General features: G+C 36.7%; 1 protein-coding gene across 1 annotated transcript; it reads right to left on the reverse strand.

Moving 5' to 3' along the window:
• Window positions 1-14,701: 14,701 nt before the first annotated feature.
• Window positions 14,702-16,615, reverse strand: LOC100349991 (hsc70-interacting protein). Its single transcript, XM_089314071.1, has one exon. The coding sequence runs from the start codon at window positions 16,557-16,559 to the stop codon at window positions 15,450-15,452; it is 1,110 nt and encodes a 369-aa protein (XP_089170197.1). The 5' UTR covers window positions 16,560-16,615; the 3' UTR covers window positions 14,702-15,449.
• Window positions 16,616-18,138: the final 1,523 nt, after the last annotated feature.

The following is an 18,138-nucleotide window of genomic DNA, read 5'->3' on the forward strand; positions in this document are numbered from 1 at the left end:
CAATCAGTGTACAGTATTATTATTAATAAATAATAGAAGGAGGTAATAGAACACATAAAATAGTAATCTTTAAATGAATCTGAGATGAAAATCTAGAAAAAATAAATGTAAAAACAAGTCAAACTGAACATGAAGGATGTGTACCTTGTTTTGGCTCATCTTAAATAAGTGCATATTATAAATATTATTGTTTTGTTGCCCAACAATCTAAACACATTAAATTATCAAGAAGGTATTACAGGTTGTAATTCCACAAGCTGGCTTTAGGGGAAGCATACTTATTTATTTTTGAATTCTTTCACTTATTGATTATAACGCTTAGCAAGTTAATTAAGTGCTCAGTCTTCACTTGTCTCATTTGTAAAATGTATGCAGTAATATCAATCATATAGTGCGTTAAATGTTATATGGTAATATATTTGCAAAATATACCACGCCTGAGAAAATATTGCTATGCACTACATAAACCTTGACTGTTGTTATCCTTTTAAATTATTTTGGTAGGTATTCCCTTTTTTCCCATTCCATCTCCAAAATAACAATCACAAATAGTGTGTCTCATAACAATTTCTAACACAAACCTCTTCTATACATTACCAATCAAAATATTTTTCCTACTCAACCTAATACTCAAGATAGCTGCTGTAACTATTCAAGATAGTTGCTGTACCATACATTCCATTTCTTGTCTATGTACCAGCATATATAACAGCTATATTTATAACATTCCTGATGGCATCAGACTGCTCATTGCCATTCTAAATGCACTCATAATGTCTTCCATTAGTAAACATATGGGTATATGGCTACCAATATCAGATATAAACTTTTTTGCAAATGGGTGTGGCTACATAATTCAGTGTTCAACAAGACAGTAGAATGATATATTGATTACTTGAAATTGCCATATAAATTTTTAGAAGGAATGCCTTTACTCTTCACATTTTCTTCCTTCCTTTTCTAAATCTAGAATTACCTAACCTCCATATACAATGAAGCCATCATTCTATGGATGGTTTAGCAATGATAGAAAAAGAATGCCAATAAAAGTGATACCTTTAGAGTTCAAAGTTGTCACCTCTGCTTGCAATATTCATCCCTAAACATCTTCATGAAAGAACAATAAACTTCCATTATCTACTTGTATGATATCCATTCATTAAATCAGAGAATAGAAACAAGCTAAAAGCAAACAAGAAAGACCTTACAAGTTTTGAGTATATACCAGGTGTTGATTTATTTTAATAACTAAACCATGCCTTGGATATAATGTTGTGCTCCACAGCTAATACTTAAATAAATTAGGTAAATGGAATGTGGATAAGTTTATATTCATGGATTCTATAGGTTTTAAGTCTTTGAGGATATCGATAATCTTAGTTTTTGTTCCACAAGAAAAAATAATTTTAGAAAGAAGGGAACAGTCTAGTAAATTCTGTTTTACTATTCTTTAATTTTAATTCACATTTCCTAAAAATTCTAAGCCAATATAGGGAATGAATTTAAACTAGCTTTTAACTTTGATAACTGTAACCCATTTGGGAGACCTGGATTTAAGTTCTGTGTTCCTGGCTTCATTCTTGACCAGCTGCAGTTGTTATGGGCATTTGGAGGGGGGAGCCAGAGGATGGAAACATACATTTTCTCTCTCCCTGCCTTTAAAATATAATGAGAAATATACGAATAGAATTTTAAAAGAAATAAATATTCAAAATAACAAACTTTAAATGATCATTGGAAATATAAAATATATATATAGTTCAGCATTTGTTATCTGCACATTAAAATACTGTTTTCAAATTTTCTGAACATATCCAACAATGACACATGTAGTTTATATTAAGATGCAACATGTACATACACACATAAAGATGCAAATGAGCAGTTATAAATATGTGGGTATATTTATAAAATTATTTCCTAGATACTAAATATTACTATCACTAAAGCTTCATATTTTCTTGTGATTTCTTAGCTATTCACCTTTTTCCAAAAATGAATTCCTCCCCACCTTGATTTTAGATCTGCTGAATGTGACACTTTAAAAATTTACGTTGTATATTATTTAATGAGTTGTTAAATCAACTTAGAGAATCTTGATGACATTAAAATATCAATTGCAGTATCAATTTTTAATTTTTTGTTTTTTATTTTTGTTCAAGAGAAATTATATTTGTTTTGATATACATGAAAATATTTTAATACATTATGTATCACTGCATCATGAAAAGCCATTTGAAAAACATCTTATTTTCCATTTTCTTCGTAAATAGTGACTTTTCATGCTTATTTGAAGTAAATAAAGAGTTAAGTATTTTTTCTAGAAGTGTACCCTCCAGGCAGATATGATAGTTTAGCACATAATAAATCCAATCTAATTAATCTTAGTTTAAGTTGTTAATACACATTAACCTAAAAATTTATCAACATGTGCAATGCTTCAAGGCAAACATTACAATATTCATTATTGTTTATATAAATAAGTTTTATTAATAACTAAAATGCATGTACAACTATTTAATGAATGATGAATATAATTCCTTCACAGTTCTTGTAATTGAGCAAAAAACATTTAATACGATCACATGTAAATACAGTGATATGGTGTTTAATATTTTCTACACCGAGTTAAAGTGTGTGGATATATAATTTTTTTAATATTTTATTTATTTATTTGAGAGGTGGAGTTACAGACATTGAGAGGGAGAGACAGAAAGGTCTTCCAACTGCTGGTTCACTCCCCAAATGGCTGCAACAACATAACTGGCCCAATTCAAAGACAGAAGCCAGGAGCAGGGGCCAAAGTGCTTGGGCCATCTTCTGTAGCTTTCTCAGGCCATAGCAGAGAGTAGGATCAGAAGAGGAACAGCTGTGACATGAACTGGTGTTCATATGGGAAGCCAGCGCTGTAGGCAGAGGATTAACCTACTTTGCCACAGCTCCATCCTCAATATAATTTATATACAATATACTACAAAAATATTATTATTACTAAGATAGCTAATGTGTATCTCTGTATATATATAATAACATTAAAATAATGTGGATAATAATATAAAATCATCAGAAAATCATTGTGTGTTCTTTAATGTCTATAAATAGAGCTGGCCATATGAGCTGTAGGGCATTAATATATTAATTTAATCTACTTAAGAGATTAAAAAATAAAAACATTTCAGAAGTCTTTGAGAAGAAACAGATATGAATTAGAAAATAAAGGAAAACTAATTTATCCAACTAAACTTAATTTGAAATGCAATTTTAGCAGGAAGAAACAGCTAAAGAACTTAGAAGGAATCAAATTTGATTTAAGCTTGTAATAACAGTGGAAGTCCAATTACTAATGGAAAAATAAATCAATAATCAACCATTATAATAACCTCATAAATTAAATTATCACTTTTTACACATATAAATCCAAATGCTACTATATACTCAATAACCTATTTTCATTTCCAAAGGATTTCTTCAATAAATAATTATCCTGATTATGATAGCATGTAGACATTCATTCTAAAAGTAGTGTAACTTTTATAATCAGTTTTTCTTGTCTGTTGTATGTTAATTCTATATGCGTGTATGTGCACAGATTCCATCCTCTTGGTAGGCAGCAAGGGGGAAATATGGACAAAGATATTCAGAAAGGTATGGAAGGAGCTGAGAGCAAAAAGAATTCCAGAGTGGCCATGGTAGCTGTAAATCAGCTCGGCAGGGAGAGAGGGAGAGGAAGAGGAAGGGGGTTCCATAATTAAGAAAGATGATCACTTTGCTGAAAAGCAGAGACCTTTGAAATCCTGATGTGGGCAAATCCTCAGTGTGAAGGAAACGCCTGTTTTGCTATCAGTTTATTGGAACCTTGTGACCATGTCTAGCCGTATGTCCAGCCATAGTGTAGCAAAATCAGACTCAGTTCTGTTGTAGCCTGTCACCTTTATTGAGCGATATGGAACTGGAGTGCCCTGGTCTGGAGGTGAATATTATTCACCGAGTCTCTGTTATTTTCTACACTATGTTTTCCCTCATTCATGTGTCTGAATTTAAGTGTAGCAAACTTAGAAATGGTTAAATGTTGGAGATATTACACAGAGATTATAGAGTAATTATGATTATTAAATGGAAAAGATAGAGAAAAGATGGGAAATTTCGTTGGGGCTGGTCTTGTGGTATAGTGGGTTAAGCCACCACTGGCATCCTGTTACCACCAATCTCCTATAAAGAATTTTAAAATTTATTAAAACCATATACAAAACAGACCAAAATATCGAGAAAAAAAACACCTTACACTGCTACGAGATAAGCAGGTAAAAACAACAAAATCAAAGATGTTACACACATTGGAAATGACAGACTCCGAAATTCCGTTAACTTATTAGAAAATTCCAATAACTAAATAACTATGTTCAAACAGATAAATATCTTACAGGAAAATGTTGGGAAAAGCAAGAAAAGATAGAAATTTAGCAGAGATGAATAATATAACAATGTCATGTTGAAATTCAAGAAACACAAATATAAGAGGTGAACAAAACAGCTTATAAATGCAATGTGAGGAGATGTAGGGTGGAAGCAAATAGCTAGAGAAGGAAAGAGTATCTATGGAGGTATTTTATTGCATAGCTACTTATAGTATTTGAAAGCTATTTAAAAGTTTAAAGTATCAACAAAGGGGTAAGATTTTTGGCTAGCAGTTAAACTGCTAGTTGAGGCACGCACATTCTAAATCAGAATGCTGGTGTTCAAATCCCGATTCTGCCCCCAGTTCCAGCTTCCTCTTAATGGGCACTCTGGGAAGCATCAGATGGTGGCTCAGGTAATTTGGATCCTGCCGCTCTTAGGAAAGACATGCATTGAGTCAGTGCTCCTAACTTTGGCCTGGGTCAGCTTTGGCTATAGAATATATCTGGGGAGTGAACCAGCTAGTGGGGATATTCCTTCTCCTCTCTTCTTCTCCCCCTTCCCCTCCCTCCCTCTTCCTCTTTCTCACCCTCAAATTTCAAAAAAAGGTAAAAATTAACACTAAAGTCCAAATACAAATTTAACAATTAAGTTTTAATTTCTAAATTATAATTGAAGGCAGTTCCAGAGTGTTTAATAAATAAAACAGGACAATCATTAGTTGCAAATTTGTTGCTTGTATTTGTGTTAAACATGGATCCCTAGCTTCCAGTTAACAAGCAGTATTTGACTGTTGATGCTGTATTAACACATTTTGCTTTGAATGATTCATTCTTATAAAACTGTAAATACACTTGTGTTTGATGACACATTTTGATATCTAGTTTGTATTCTTAACTGACCTCTGTATTCTAAATATGAAGGATTGAATTATCAAAATACACGGAGGTTACATGAATGCAGTATTTGTGTCTTTTCTCTTTCACTGGACAAGCCACAAGTAAAACAATAATCCAGATTCTCATCTTTCTTTGTTGTTTTTATATTCATCCCTCGACTCAGAGGACATCTGGAAATTTTGATCAACAGAGATATTAATCTAGTTGCTTAGGTCTAAAATAAGTCATGGTATTATCTGTTACACAGGTGTGGGGGTGCTGTGGTTTAGCATGTAGAATGCCATCAGTCCATGCCAGCATTCCATAATAGGAGCTGGTTCAAATCCTGGCTGATCCACTTCCAATCTAGCTCCCTGCTAATGTGCCTGGGGAAGCAGCGGAAGATGATCCCAGTCTTTGGACCCCTGCACAGATGTGGGAGACCCAGAAGAAGCTCCTAGCTCCTGAATTTAGATTGGCCCATCTCTGGCCCTTGTAACTATTTGGAACGTGAACTAGTGAATGGAAGATCTCTCTCTCTCTTTTTTTTTTTTTTTTCTGTCTCTGTCTCTGTTTCTCTCTCTCTTTCTCTGCCTCTGCCTCTCTGTAATTCTGCCTTTCAAACAAATAAATAAATCTTTAAAAAATTTTTTAAAATAGGTGATGACTTCACAAAGTCAAATAATGTTTAGTACTTAAATAATGTTCCTATAAAACTGTTAACAACATTCAGATACTAATCTACTTGCCCCAGAAAGCTTTAATATAAGTATCAGACATTATGATTTTAAGTTATGTGTGTACCAAAAATTTTCTGTAGTGTGGATCCTTTTCCTTTCAAAGAGAATATAGATAAATGATGAAAATTTTCCCGTTTGACATCCTGCTTCAAAAGTGGCTAATAGAAAAAATGGGAGAGTCCTATTTTATATCATTTTAAATAAATCTTTTATATTGTATCAGTACATAGGTATTTTATAGCAAATAAGTAATAACATGGTATATTGCAATGAAAGTACTAGGATAAAACCATTTATATGTTGTCTATTAATGTTTCTTAAACATCTAGTATAGTACTTAGTAATGACATAATATTCACATGGGCTTATCTGTTTGATAAGTGAATTGATGATTTTTCTAACTAGTCACTTAACTTTAAAAATATATAATTAAGTTTCTAATACTTGTATAGGCATATATACATACTAATAAATGATATACATAAACATATATGATTTTTTACAATATGAATGTATTCCTATAATGAGCAAGAAATAGAATATTAATAGCACATAGAAGCCCCTTTACTTCCTCTCTAGTCACTTCTTTCAAAGTAAATTCTACTTAAACGCCAATGATGTTGCAAATTTTTGAACTTGATAAAGTGATATCATATTATTTGAACTACACTGAATTTTATTTATTACAGTCAGTACTAGGTGAGGTTCATCCACGTTGTTTTGTGTAACAATGTTTCTTACTACTATATTCTATATGAATTGAATATTTGTGTCTCACCCACCCAAATTTATATCTGGAAGCTCTATCTACCCCATGTGATAGTTTTAACAGATGGGTGACTGGGAAGCAATTAGATCAAGGTAAAATAATGAGGTTGGAGACATCATGATAGGGCTAGCTATCAGATGTCAGAGCCTCGTCTCTGCCATGTCAGAATAGAAATCAGAAGGCAGTTCCTGCCTCCTAGGAAGAAGGTCCTCACCAGAACCAACCATGCTTGGACACCTTAATCTAGGACTTCTAGCCTCTGGAACTATTATTCTAGCCAATATTTTGTTTTGTTCTGCTATCTGATGTTGACTAAAGCACATACTTATTACAAATAAATGTTCAAATTTCAAAATGTAGTTCCATATCATTTTCCACTTTTTAAAATTTCTTGACGGGATCTTTGGTTCAAATAAAAATTAGAGTTCAATATGATCTGATTTGGTATTATTTTTCCTTTATGATTAGTGCTAGTTATATTTTGCTTAGGAATTATTTGTCTACCCCAAGATTAACTATAATTGCCTATTATTTCAAAAAAGAAGTCCTATTTTGATGTTCTACCTTAATTTATATTTTAAGAATTCAGTTTTCTATATAACATAGAATTTTATGATTGTGTTCCCCTTTATAGACATCCAGTTGACCCAATACAATTTATATAAAAGGCCATCATGTCTCATTATTTTGAAATGTCAACTTTGTCATAATTCAACTGCCTTTGCATGTGTTTCTGGACTGTATTTTTTTCCCTGGTCAATTTGTCTAAATTAGCACCAATAGCATACTGTCTTAATTAAAGTAGATTTAAAATGCATCTTGAAGCCGGCGCCGCGGCTCACTAGGCTAATCCTCCGCCTAGCGGCGCCGGCACACCGGGTTCTAGTCCCGGTTGGGGCGCCGGATTCTGTCCCGGTTGCCCCTCTTCCAAGCCAGCCCTCTGCTGTGGCCAGGGAGTGCAGTGGAGGATGGCCCAGGTGCTTGGGCCCTGCACCCCATGGGAGACCAGGAAAAGCACCTGGCTCCTGGCTCCTGCCATCGGATCAGCGCGGTGCGCCGGCCGCAGCGCGCCGGCCGCGGCGGCCATTGGAGGGTGAACCAACGGCAAAGGAAGACCTTTCTCTCTGTCTCTCTCTCTCACTGTCCACTCTGCCTGTCAAAAAAAAAAAAAAAAAAAAAAAAAAAAAAAAAAAAAAATAAAATGCATCTTGATATCTCTCTGGTATTAAAAATCCTCTAGAATTGTTCTCCTATGAGTTTTTGAACAGAATATGTTTATTTTGCAATTAAGGTTAAATATAACTGACCATTTTTATTATTCACAAAGTTTCCAATGGAATTTTGATTGGAATGCAGATGTATCTATAGTTAAAATTGGGGAGAATTTCCAGCTTTATGATATGAAGTATTGCAAATCTTTCCACCTTCTTAAGTCTGTTTTAATTTCTTTCTATAAGTGTTCTGGTTTTTAGTACAGAGGTCTGAATTTGTCCCAGATGGTCTCAGAATATCTGCAAATATTTTTATGGGAAAATTTAATGAATTGATGAACTCATTTACTTAATCTCTTCTCAGTTTTAACTCACTAGAGTAATTTTTCTCTCTCCATCTCTGTAAAGAAACAAAGGCTTGATTAGGCTTGCCTGCTTCTCAATATAGTCCTTGGATTGGACCTTTTATCAAAATATTCAGCTTCCTGTCATGCATGCTTTATCAGCAAATGAACCAATAGGAAAAATTGCAATCTCACTCCTAAACAGATCCCTCTCTTCACCAGAATTGCTCATTTCCTGTTTCCTCATCATCTCTCTAATACCTTCAAGAAGCAATTTTTTGTTCTGTTTTGATTTTTATGTTGCCTTTTTAGTTGTGACAAACTAGCATGGTGGCCAGTTGCATTTACTTCCTCACAGCTGGGAGCAGAAAATCTCTTCACACACCTTTTGCTCAACTCTATTTCTCCTGCTCAAAATGTTCTCTACATGTGAACTGCCTTCTATTATTAATTTTGTTTATAATATTCCATAATAAAGACATCTGCAAAATTTTCACAGAACTAGAAATTCACTACACTATTATATCTTTAATTTTTTGTTGTTGTTAAGAGGAGAGAAAGCAACTTATTATTACAATTGAGAAGGTCTGGATTTTGTTAGTGCATGTCTCTGTTTTGCACATTTCATTTTTCAAGATGTATTTATTTATTTGAAAAGCACAGTTACAGAGAAAAGACAGAAAAGGACAGAGAGAGAAAGAGAGGAGGGAGAGAAAGGCAGGGAGGGCAAGAATCAATCTTCTGTCTGCTGGTTCACTCCCCAAATGGCCACAATGGTCAGGACTGGGACAAACCAAAGTCTGGAAATATGAAGGAGCTTCGTCTAGGTCTCCCAGATGTGTGCGGGAGCCCAAGCACTTGGGCCATCCTCCACTTATGTTCCCAGGCTTATTATTAGCAGGGAGCTGGATTGGAAGTGGAACAGCAGAACGCCACAGGAGCCCATATGAAATGTCAGTATCATTAGACAGCGGCTCAACTGGCTGTGCCACAGCATTGGCCCCAGCACATTTCACTTCTAAATTAGATAAGAAAATAGAGATTTTCACAGAATCTAATTCAGAAAGACACCCATACAAAGACTCTTCATAGCAAGTGCAAAGGCAGTTCAATGTAAAAGAATAATCTCTCAAATAATGGTGCTGAAGCAATTATGCATTCATCTGCAAAAGAATAAAGAAGAAAAGGTGAGTTGGCACTTTATGCTAAATACACACACACACAAAAAAAAAAACCTCAGTGAAACATGACGTAACACTTAGAAGTATAAAATGTTTAGAAGAAAAAATATTATAAATCCTTTGTGAACTTGGGTTATAAAAGGACTTCCTAGATGATAATACCAAAAACATGATCCATAAAATGACACATTTTAAATATAAATTGAACCTCATCAAAATTTGTAATATGCTGCTCTTCAAAAGATACTCTTAAGGGGCTAGCATTGTAATGTAAAAATTAAGCTGGTGTTTGAAACACTGTCATCCCTTTTCAGACCATTGACTGGAGTCTTAGCTGTTCTACTTCTGATCCAGCCCCCTAGAAATGCACCAGGGAAAGATGGCCCAAATGGCTGAGCCCATGCCACCCACGTGGGACCCAGATGGAGTTCCGAAGGAAAGAATTCCAGGCTCCTGTCTTCAGCCTGGCCCATTTCTGACTTTGTGACCATTTGGCACTGAACCGACAGAAGTAAAATCTTTGTCTCTCTCTTTGTCACTCTGCCTTCCAAATAAATACAATAAATCTTTTTTAAAAATAAAATACGCTGTTGAGACAAAGGAACTCCTTGATTAGGTGAAAACATTTATGAATAATATATCTGATATAGGCTTAATACCCAGACTACATGAAGAACTCTCAAAACTCAAGAAAATAAACAGCCCAATTTAGAATATTTAGAATTTAGAATATGAGGAACCTTGTAAAAGAATACATACAGATGGCAAATAAGCCAAATTAGCATGAGTATTGCTCAACACCTTTAGGTCATTAAAGAAATGCAAATTAAAAGCAGAGTACTCCTCAGATGGCTGAATGCAGATTTTAGTGGATCAAAAGCTATTTAATATTCTGCCTTTAAACGGATATATTTCCTCATACTTCCATTTGCGAGAATTATGAGAGATGTATTTTTAGAAGACACAAACAACATAGACATGTTTCACAAATTTATTTTGGAAAGGTGTCAGCAGACATTATAATCAAATTGTTTTGTTATGGACTGGGTGTTCCCAAATTCAGTATGTTGAAGTCCTAACTCTCAGTATCTAAGAGTATGCCTGTACGTGGAGATAAGGCCTGAAACAGGTCATTAAGTCTAAGTAAGGGTCATTCGGTTTGTTCCCAATGCAAAGTTTCCTTACAAGAGGCGATTAAGACAGACATGCACAGTGGAAGGACCATGGGGACACACAGGGAAGAGATTGCTATCTGAAAGCCAAAAAAGGGAGGCCTCAGAAGAAGCAGCCCTGCTGACTGCCTGATCTGAAATTATAACCGCTAGAGCAGTGGAAGAATAATTACTGTTTAAACAACCCAGTGTGCGGTACTCTGTCGCAGAAGCCCATTGATAAAAGTTTAAAATGCTGAAGTAAAAGTAAGAGGCTTATTTACTGTAAGAATTCTTCATAAGTTTATATTACTTTATTTTACTTGAAAGACAGACAGAAATCTTTTCTTCGTTGGTCCATTACCCAATTGCTCGCAACAGCCTGGACTGGGCCAGATAGAAGCTAGGAGCCTGGAACTCAAAGCAGATCTCCTACATGGGAGGCAGACCTAAGTACTTGAGCCATTACTTGCTGCATCCCAGGATGCACATCGGCAGGAAGCTGAAATCTGGAATGGATCCAGCGCTCTAATCAGGTACTATGATATGAGATGCGCTCTTTGCCAGCAAATACTTAACCACTGTGCCAAATGCCATCCCTGTAAGACTTCTGAAAGCTTTTACCTTTTTATTTTTAGAGATTGATTTATTTGTTTGAAAGTCAGAATTAGAGAGAAAGAGAGAGAGAGATTTTCATTCACTGGTTCACTCCCCAGATGGCCACAAGGCCACAGCTGGGCTCATTGAAGCCAGGAGCCAGAAGCTTCTTCTAGGTCTCCCATGTGGGTGCAGGGGCCCAAGTACTCAGGCAATCTTCCCCTGCTTTCCCAAAGGCATTAGCAAGGAGCTGGATCAGAAGTGGAGCAGCAGGGACTGGAGCAGGCACACGTATGGGATGCACCCACCACAGACAGTGACTTTAACTAGTATGCTACAGCACCAGCCTGCAAAAGCTTTTACCTTTTTTATATAGTATAAACAAATAAAAAGAAGGAACATAATTTTCAGAATTTCATAAACTTATTTAACTGTGGCTCTTTTTCTACATAAGACCATTCTAAGATCTAGGGATTAACAGAATTACTGCAGTTAATAATGACCTAGAATATAATAATATTCATTAACAGAAATACAAAGTCGGTAGCTTTCAACCTGAGTGCATAATTAAATTGGACTTTGCCTAAATCTAAGTTCACCAAAAAGAATTGTAAGATTAACTTCATAATTAATGATATTAATGCAGATAATGAACATTAAAATAAAATTTTCCTACAGTAGAGAAACTTGAAAAAAAATAGTCCCTTACTTCCTCTATAAATATGTATGGAGTACCATAAAATTACTTTGAAATCTTAATATCCTGTTCAATATTGTTTCAAATAAATTCTTTCCTATTTAAAATCAGAGTATGGTAAGTTCTCCTCTTGAATAAGATAGTTGGGCAGCAATCTGACTAGAAAAACTAAACAAATTATTAAAAAATTAAATATTTTATTAAATCCATTAAAGATCTGTTGATTTAAGGAACACTTGACGGCTATAAAAAAATCAGAGATGGAGGGGCTGTTTTGCCAGTTGTATCGAAATTCTGCATATGCCAGCCAGCGCCGCGGCTCAATAGTCTAATCCTCCGCCTTGCGGCGCAGACACACTGGGTTCTAGTCCCGGTCGGGGCGCCGGATTCTGTCCCAGTTGCCCCTCTTCCAGGCCAGCTCTCTGCTATGGCCCGGGTGTGCAGTGGAGGATGGCCCAAGTGCTTGGGCCCTGCACCCCATGGGAGACCAGGATAAGTACCTGGCTCCTGCCTTCGGATCAGCATGGTGTGCCGGCTGCAACACGCCGGCCGTGGCGGCCATTGGAGGGTGAACCAACAGCAAAGGAAGACCTTTCTCTCTGTTTCTCTCTCTCTCACTGTCCACTCTGCCTGTCAAAAAAAAAAAAAAAAAGAAAAAAAAAGAAATTCTGCATATGCCTACCTGAGGAAAATTAAAAGTGTTAGGAACACACTGAAGTTCAGTATCTAGGCTAGTCCAAACACAGGAGAACTTGTGGAGAAAAAAGAACAAAGCATTAGTTGCTTGCACTAGCTGCATTGACAAAATTTGAATGTGGAAGACATCAAAATAGAAGCAATTCTTCTTAACACATTTGTCAAGTTCTTCAGCTGAGTTAAGATAGAGATGAAGGCCAAGCTGCAAAAGTGTGCAAGACAGTATTTGATCTATTGAAATGTTTCAAGGGGTAAAGAGACAAAGCCACAAGACAAAGTCTTACAAGCCACAAGCTACGAACAGAGGGAAATTAGAGTTAGATGGGACCTTACCAGAATTACCAACTCCACTGCAGGCTCCCTAGCATGAAGGTACGTAGAGGAAATCATGAAGTGGGTAGTTGGCCTAGAGGTTAAGATTCTGGGTGGGGAGTCCCACCCCCAACAGCAAAGCAATTGTTTAGAATCCCAGCTTGGCTTCAGGTTCCACCTTCCTGCTAATGTGCATACCGGGAAACAGCTTTCGTTACTCAAGTACTTGAGTCCCTGAAAGCCAGCTGGGAGACTCAGATTTTGTTTCCAGCTCCCAGTTTGACCTAGTCCAGCCCAAGCCATGTGGACGTTTGAAGAATGAACATTTGAACTGGAGTGCTCACTTGCTTTCCCTCATAGATATGCATAAATATTAAAAAGAAAAAAATAGATATGGTCCTCTCAGGAAGAAGGTAACAGTATTGGAAACTATTATAATAGAGTTGTTCACAATTTCTGGAATACAATACAAAAATTATTTAAAGGTGATAGGTAGGACTTAAAAGCAATAGTAAAGAGAGTGGAAATACAATGGATAAAACAGAGATGCCAATTTTCTAGATATAGAGCTAACAATTTTGATTTTAAAGATTATGATGAACTTGTTCAATGAAATATAAAGTTAGACAAAATAATTTAAAACATGCAAAAGTTTATCTGATATTGAACTTCATAAAAAATCATCCCTTAGGAATGAACAATAAATAGTTAAAATTAATAAGAAATCATATAAGGTAAACAAGAACAAGAAAGCTAAAAACCATTTGTTTTTTTTTTTTTTTTTTTTTTTTTTTTTTTTTTTCCAGAAGAACAAGTTTACTTTTTCCTGTTTATGCTGATATTGAAATACTAGAATATACTCAGGTAATATACAATTTAGAAAATCAAGTAAGGAATCCAGATTAAACTGCTCTTGAATTAAGCAAAGCACACACTGTAAGTTTTAGGAAAGAACACAAATTAACAAAAAAACACCAGCAAACCCAAATTCAAATTTAGTGTTTTTAAGAGATTTATAAAAAACATGCTCTATTAGCACACAACTTTTTCTTAGTAACAACCTGAAAAGACTTATGATTTCAGAAGAGTACCATTTCAGAAACGTACTCCATGGAATTTATTCTCATTTTATCTTTGCAGAAGGAAGGAGAGAAAGCAGAGGTGGCACTGTGGCTGCGTTGTTTAAGGAAAAGCTTGCATAGGAAGATAATGGCTCCTCAGGAAATAAGTCATGATTAACTCTGGCTCTCAATTGTGTTACAACTCGATGATGGGTCAAGAGATCAGCTCCCCTCATAGCAAGTAACTCAAACCTTAACATTATTCGAAACATGGAGGTGAATACCACAAGATGAACTCAAACTGTAACAGGTAATTAAGCAGAGGACTAAATACTCAAGGGAGTCCCTTCTTCTAATGTCTCCAGATAAAACCTTTTGCCAGAAAGCAGTTCACCAGGTGATCTCGTGCCAAGTATGAAATCACAGCTGTTAAGGGCATTACTCTACAACCACTGTATATACTACATATCACATTGAACCCAGCATAAATATGCCTGCACAAGCACAATGTGAATAATGACAGTTGTGAGGCTGCTAGTGAAAAATCTTGAGCTCAAGAAGATTATGAGGAAAAATATGACAAACAGAAAATGGACACAGAGTTTAGAAGTTTTTGATCAGGAAAGGTAATCTTAAACACAGAAATATAACAAGAAAAGTACTCCTGTATTTTATCTGTGGAAATAATATGAAGCATTTATTTGATATATTGGACAAGAACAGAGCTAAGTAATCCAACACTACTGCAGCATTACAAAAGAATCATCCCCTCACCAGAGTGTGAGATTTCAGTGTAATCTGCTCAAGGGTGCGTGTCATATAAAACATGGTAAGACTGCCACTGCCCTGCCAAGTGCTTCCAGTCCCTACCCAGGTCCTACAGAAATACTGGTGGTCCCAAGTTTTATTGAAATAAATCACTTTATTTTTGAAAAATAAAGCATTTAAGGACAAATCAAAATGCCTCAGTAACCATATATCCAACTAAACCTTCATCTATTTAAATGAGTTATATATGCTGCCAACTACTAACCTTTATTTCACTCACACTAGAGCAATAAATCTTCTGTACTTATGTATCTTCCTCGCCCAATTATTCAAAGGAAAAAAACTCAAAATGATTAGCAAAGAAAAATGGAGGAATTAACACCCTTTTTAATTTGTTTTAAACATTTTTAAGGTTTAAAAAGTTTAAAGTTTGTAATTCCTAGTAGGAAAACATTATCTGAATGAATACCCTAATGACAAACCACTGTCAAATGCTTCAGCTGCATTTGGTGCAGAGGGGTAGGGATTATCTTCGAAGCACCCCAGCTCTCTGATGAGAAGGTCAGAGGTACACTGGTTTGTATTATTGCGACATCCATTAGGTGATCTGGGCTGCTTTTCCTTCAGCAAGGGCTTTGTCAGAAGGGCATTATGCTTGACCTCCAAATTTGGCTGACAATTTACTGATAAGATTCATAACCTTGGGGTTACTCTGGTATTTCGACATGTTTGCAGGGTTCTGGGCCACATCCTGGAAAGCCACCATAACTTCTGGATCCTGCATGGCTGCAAGAACCTCTGGATCACTAAGGATTTCATTGAGGCCAGGCATTCCTGCCATTCCAGGCATGGCCCCTCCCATTCCAGGCATTCCTCCAGGAAAATTTCCAGGCATCCCCCCAGGAAAGCCACCTGGAAAAGAGCCATACTGAGCTCCTGATTGTCGTCTGGCTTCTTCCTCCCTCTGGGCGCGCTCATGCTCTTCTCGAGCCTTCTTGACTCTTTCCATTCTTTCTTTGATCTCTCGTTCTTCACGTTTTCGCTCATACTTTCTCCGATGTTCTGCAATTTTCTGGGCCCTGGGTTGAACTTCCTTCAGCACTGCACTGGCATCTTCATCATAATCCAGTTTGCAGGCAAGGGCCAGATCATGGGCGGCTTCTTCCCAGTGGCCCAGAAGTCTGTGTGCTTTCCCTCGCCACTTGTAAGGCTGAGCTGAATCAGGATTTATGTCAATGGCTCTGTCACAGTCTCGGATGGCAGCATTTGGCTTCTGTAATTTGACGAAGACACTTGCTCTCTTGGCGTACAGAATGGCCAAGCGAGGATTTAGCTTGATGGCATCTGTGAACAGGTCTATGGCTTTCTGCAGTTCACCATCATTTAGGGCTTCAATGGCAGCCCCTTTCTTCTCATTTGCCTGGTCCATCATCTCCTCAGTTATCTCTACGTTTTCATCTCCCATTTCCTGAGGCGCATCAGTGTCTGGTTCAATTACACCTTCATTGTCAATTTCTAGATCACTTTCCTCACTTGACGGCTCGTCTGTCTGTATGGTCTCCTCCGCCTTCTTACTATCTGTTTTTTCTTCCTTGATATTTTCTTCTGATTTAGCTTTATGGGTAGCAGGTGGTACTTTACCCCCCATGCTCTCCACCCACTCTCTCAGGAAGCGCATCTCCTCCGTGTGCAGGACGCTCGGGTCCTGCTTACATAACTTCACGAAGGCCCGGAGCTCGTTCACTTTGCGGGGATCCATGGTCGGCGGGCGGCGGCTGGCGGCCCCGATTCCAGGCCCGGGCGCTGGCTCAACGTGACCCTAAAAACCATTTGTGAGATAAACATGAAGAAATGCACAACTAATCTCATCACAGAGATACTGCTGGAAACCAAAAGAAATTTTGCATATTGAGAATCAGGTTTTTTTTTTTTATGCTGTTTGTTGAACTCTTTTTTTTCTAAAAGATTTATTTATTTTTCACTTGGGAGTCAGAGTTACACAGAGAGAGGAGAGGCAGAGAGAGAGAGAGAGAGAGAGAGAAACGTCTCCCATCTGATGGTACACTCCCCAATTGGCTGCAATGGCCAGAACTGTGCTGATCTGAAGCCAGGACCCGAGAGCTTTTTCCAGTTCTCCCATGTTGGTGCAGAGGCCCAAGGACTTGGGCCATTTTCTACTGCTTTCCCAGGCCATAGCAGAGAGCTGGATCAGAAGTAGAGCAGCCAGGACTAGAACCAGAGCCCATATGGGATGCTGGCTCTTCAGGCCAGGGCATTAACCCGCTGTGCCACAGCGTTGGCCCTGTTGAACTCTTTACATAATATAGAGTTAATACTATGTGTATAAAGTTATTTGAAAATAGATCTTAGTAAAAAATAAGAATAGGAATAGGAGAGGGAGGAGGATGAAGGGTAGGAGTGTGAGTGGGAGGGTGGGTACGGTGGGAAGAATCACTATGTCCCTAAAGTCGTATGAATGAAATGCATGAAGTTTGTATACCTTAAATAAAAGGTTTCTGGGTTAAAAAAAGATAGATAAAATACATTTCTTTTAAAGAAGCAATAAGTATACTGACAACCCCAACTAACTAACAGTTCCCAACAACATGATGGAAGACGGAAGAGTCCCCAAAAAGATGATTTTAAATATTTAAATGATAAAATGGTAACATAAATATATATATACAAAAATTATTAGGGGATAATTCTCCATGTGTCTCTCAAATATTTGTACATCCTCTGAGCAGAGACATTCATATTTCATCTGGAATACCATTTCAAAGATGCATATATCACATACATCCTGGGAAGACAATGTCTTGGGGAAGAGGACAGATTTGTTTGATGTCCAAGATAATAAGGATTCTGTCTGCCTGCCAAGAATGTACAAGTTGCTAGTAGCTCCAAACAATTCAAAGGGTTGATGCCTCTTGATCATGATGTTGGGACTCCTCAGCTGTGTCACAAGCACCTTGGATGTCTAGCAACCAAAGTGCAATTCCATTTCACATCTTTGGAACTCGAGCTGCAAGGAAAACCACTCTGACCGTAATGCTCATGCTGCATCCTGGGCTGTGTAGAATAAGCTCTTAACTCTGTCTCAAGTCTAAGTTTCTGCCAGCACCGAAAAGACTGACAAACTATCTTATTTGATTGCAAATAGAATAAAATCTCAGATTGTTTTTACAAGAGTGACCATAAAAATACCCATTGTACATAAAATTAAAGATAAACACTGTAGGATATAAACAGAGAAGTTTTCAATTTGTCTATTCCTGAAGGAAAATAGTTTACAGAGTTGTAATAAAAGCAGTCCTAAATTAATATAAATTATAATT

This window comes from Oryctolagus cuniculus, chromosome 15, assembly GCF_051225735.1.
Source record: "Oryctolagus cuniculus isolate XC-2025 breed Fujian yellow rabbit chromosome 15, ASM5122573v1, whole genome shotgun sequence".
NCBI classification, from domain to species: domain Eukaryota; kingdom Metazoa; phylum Chordata; class Mammalia; order Lagomorpha; family Leporidae; genus Oryctolagus; species Oryctolagus cuniculus.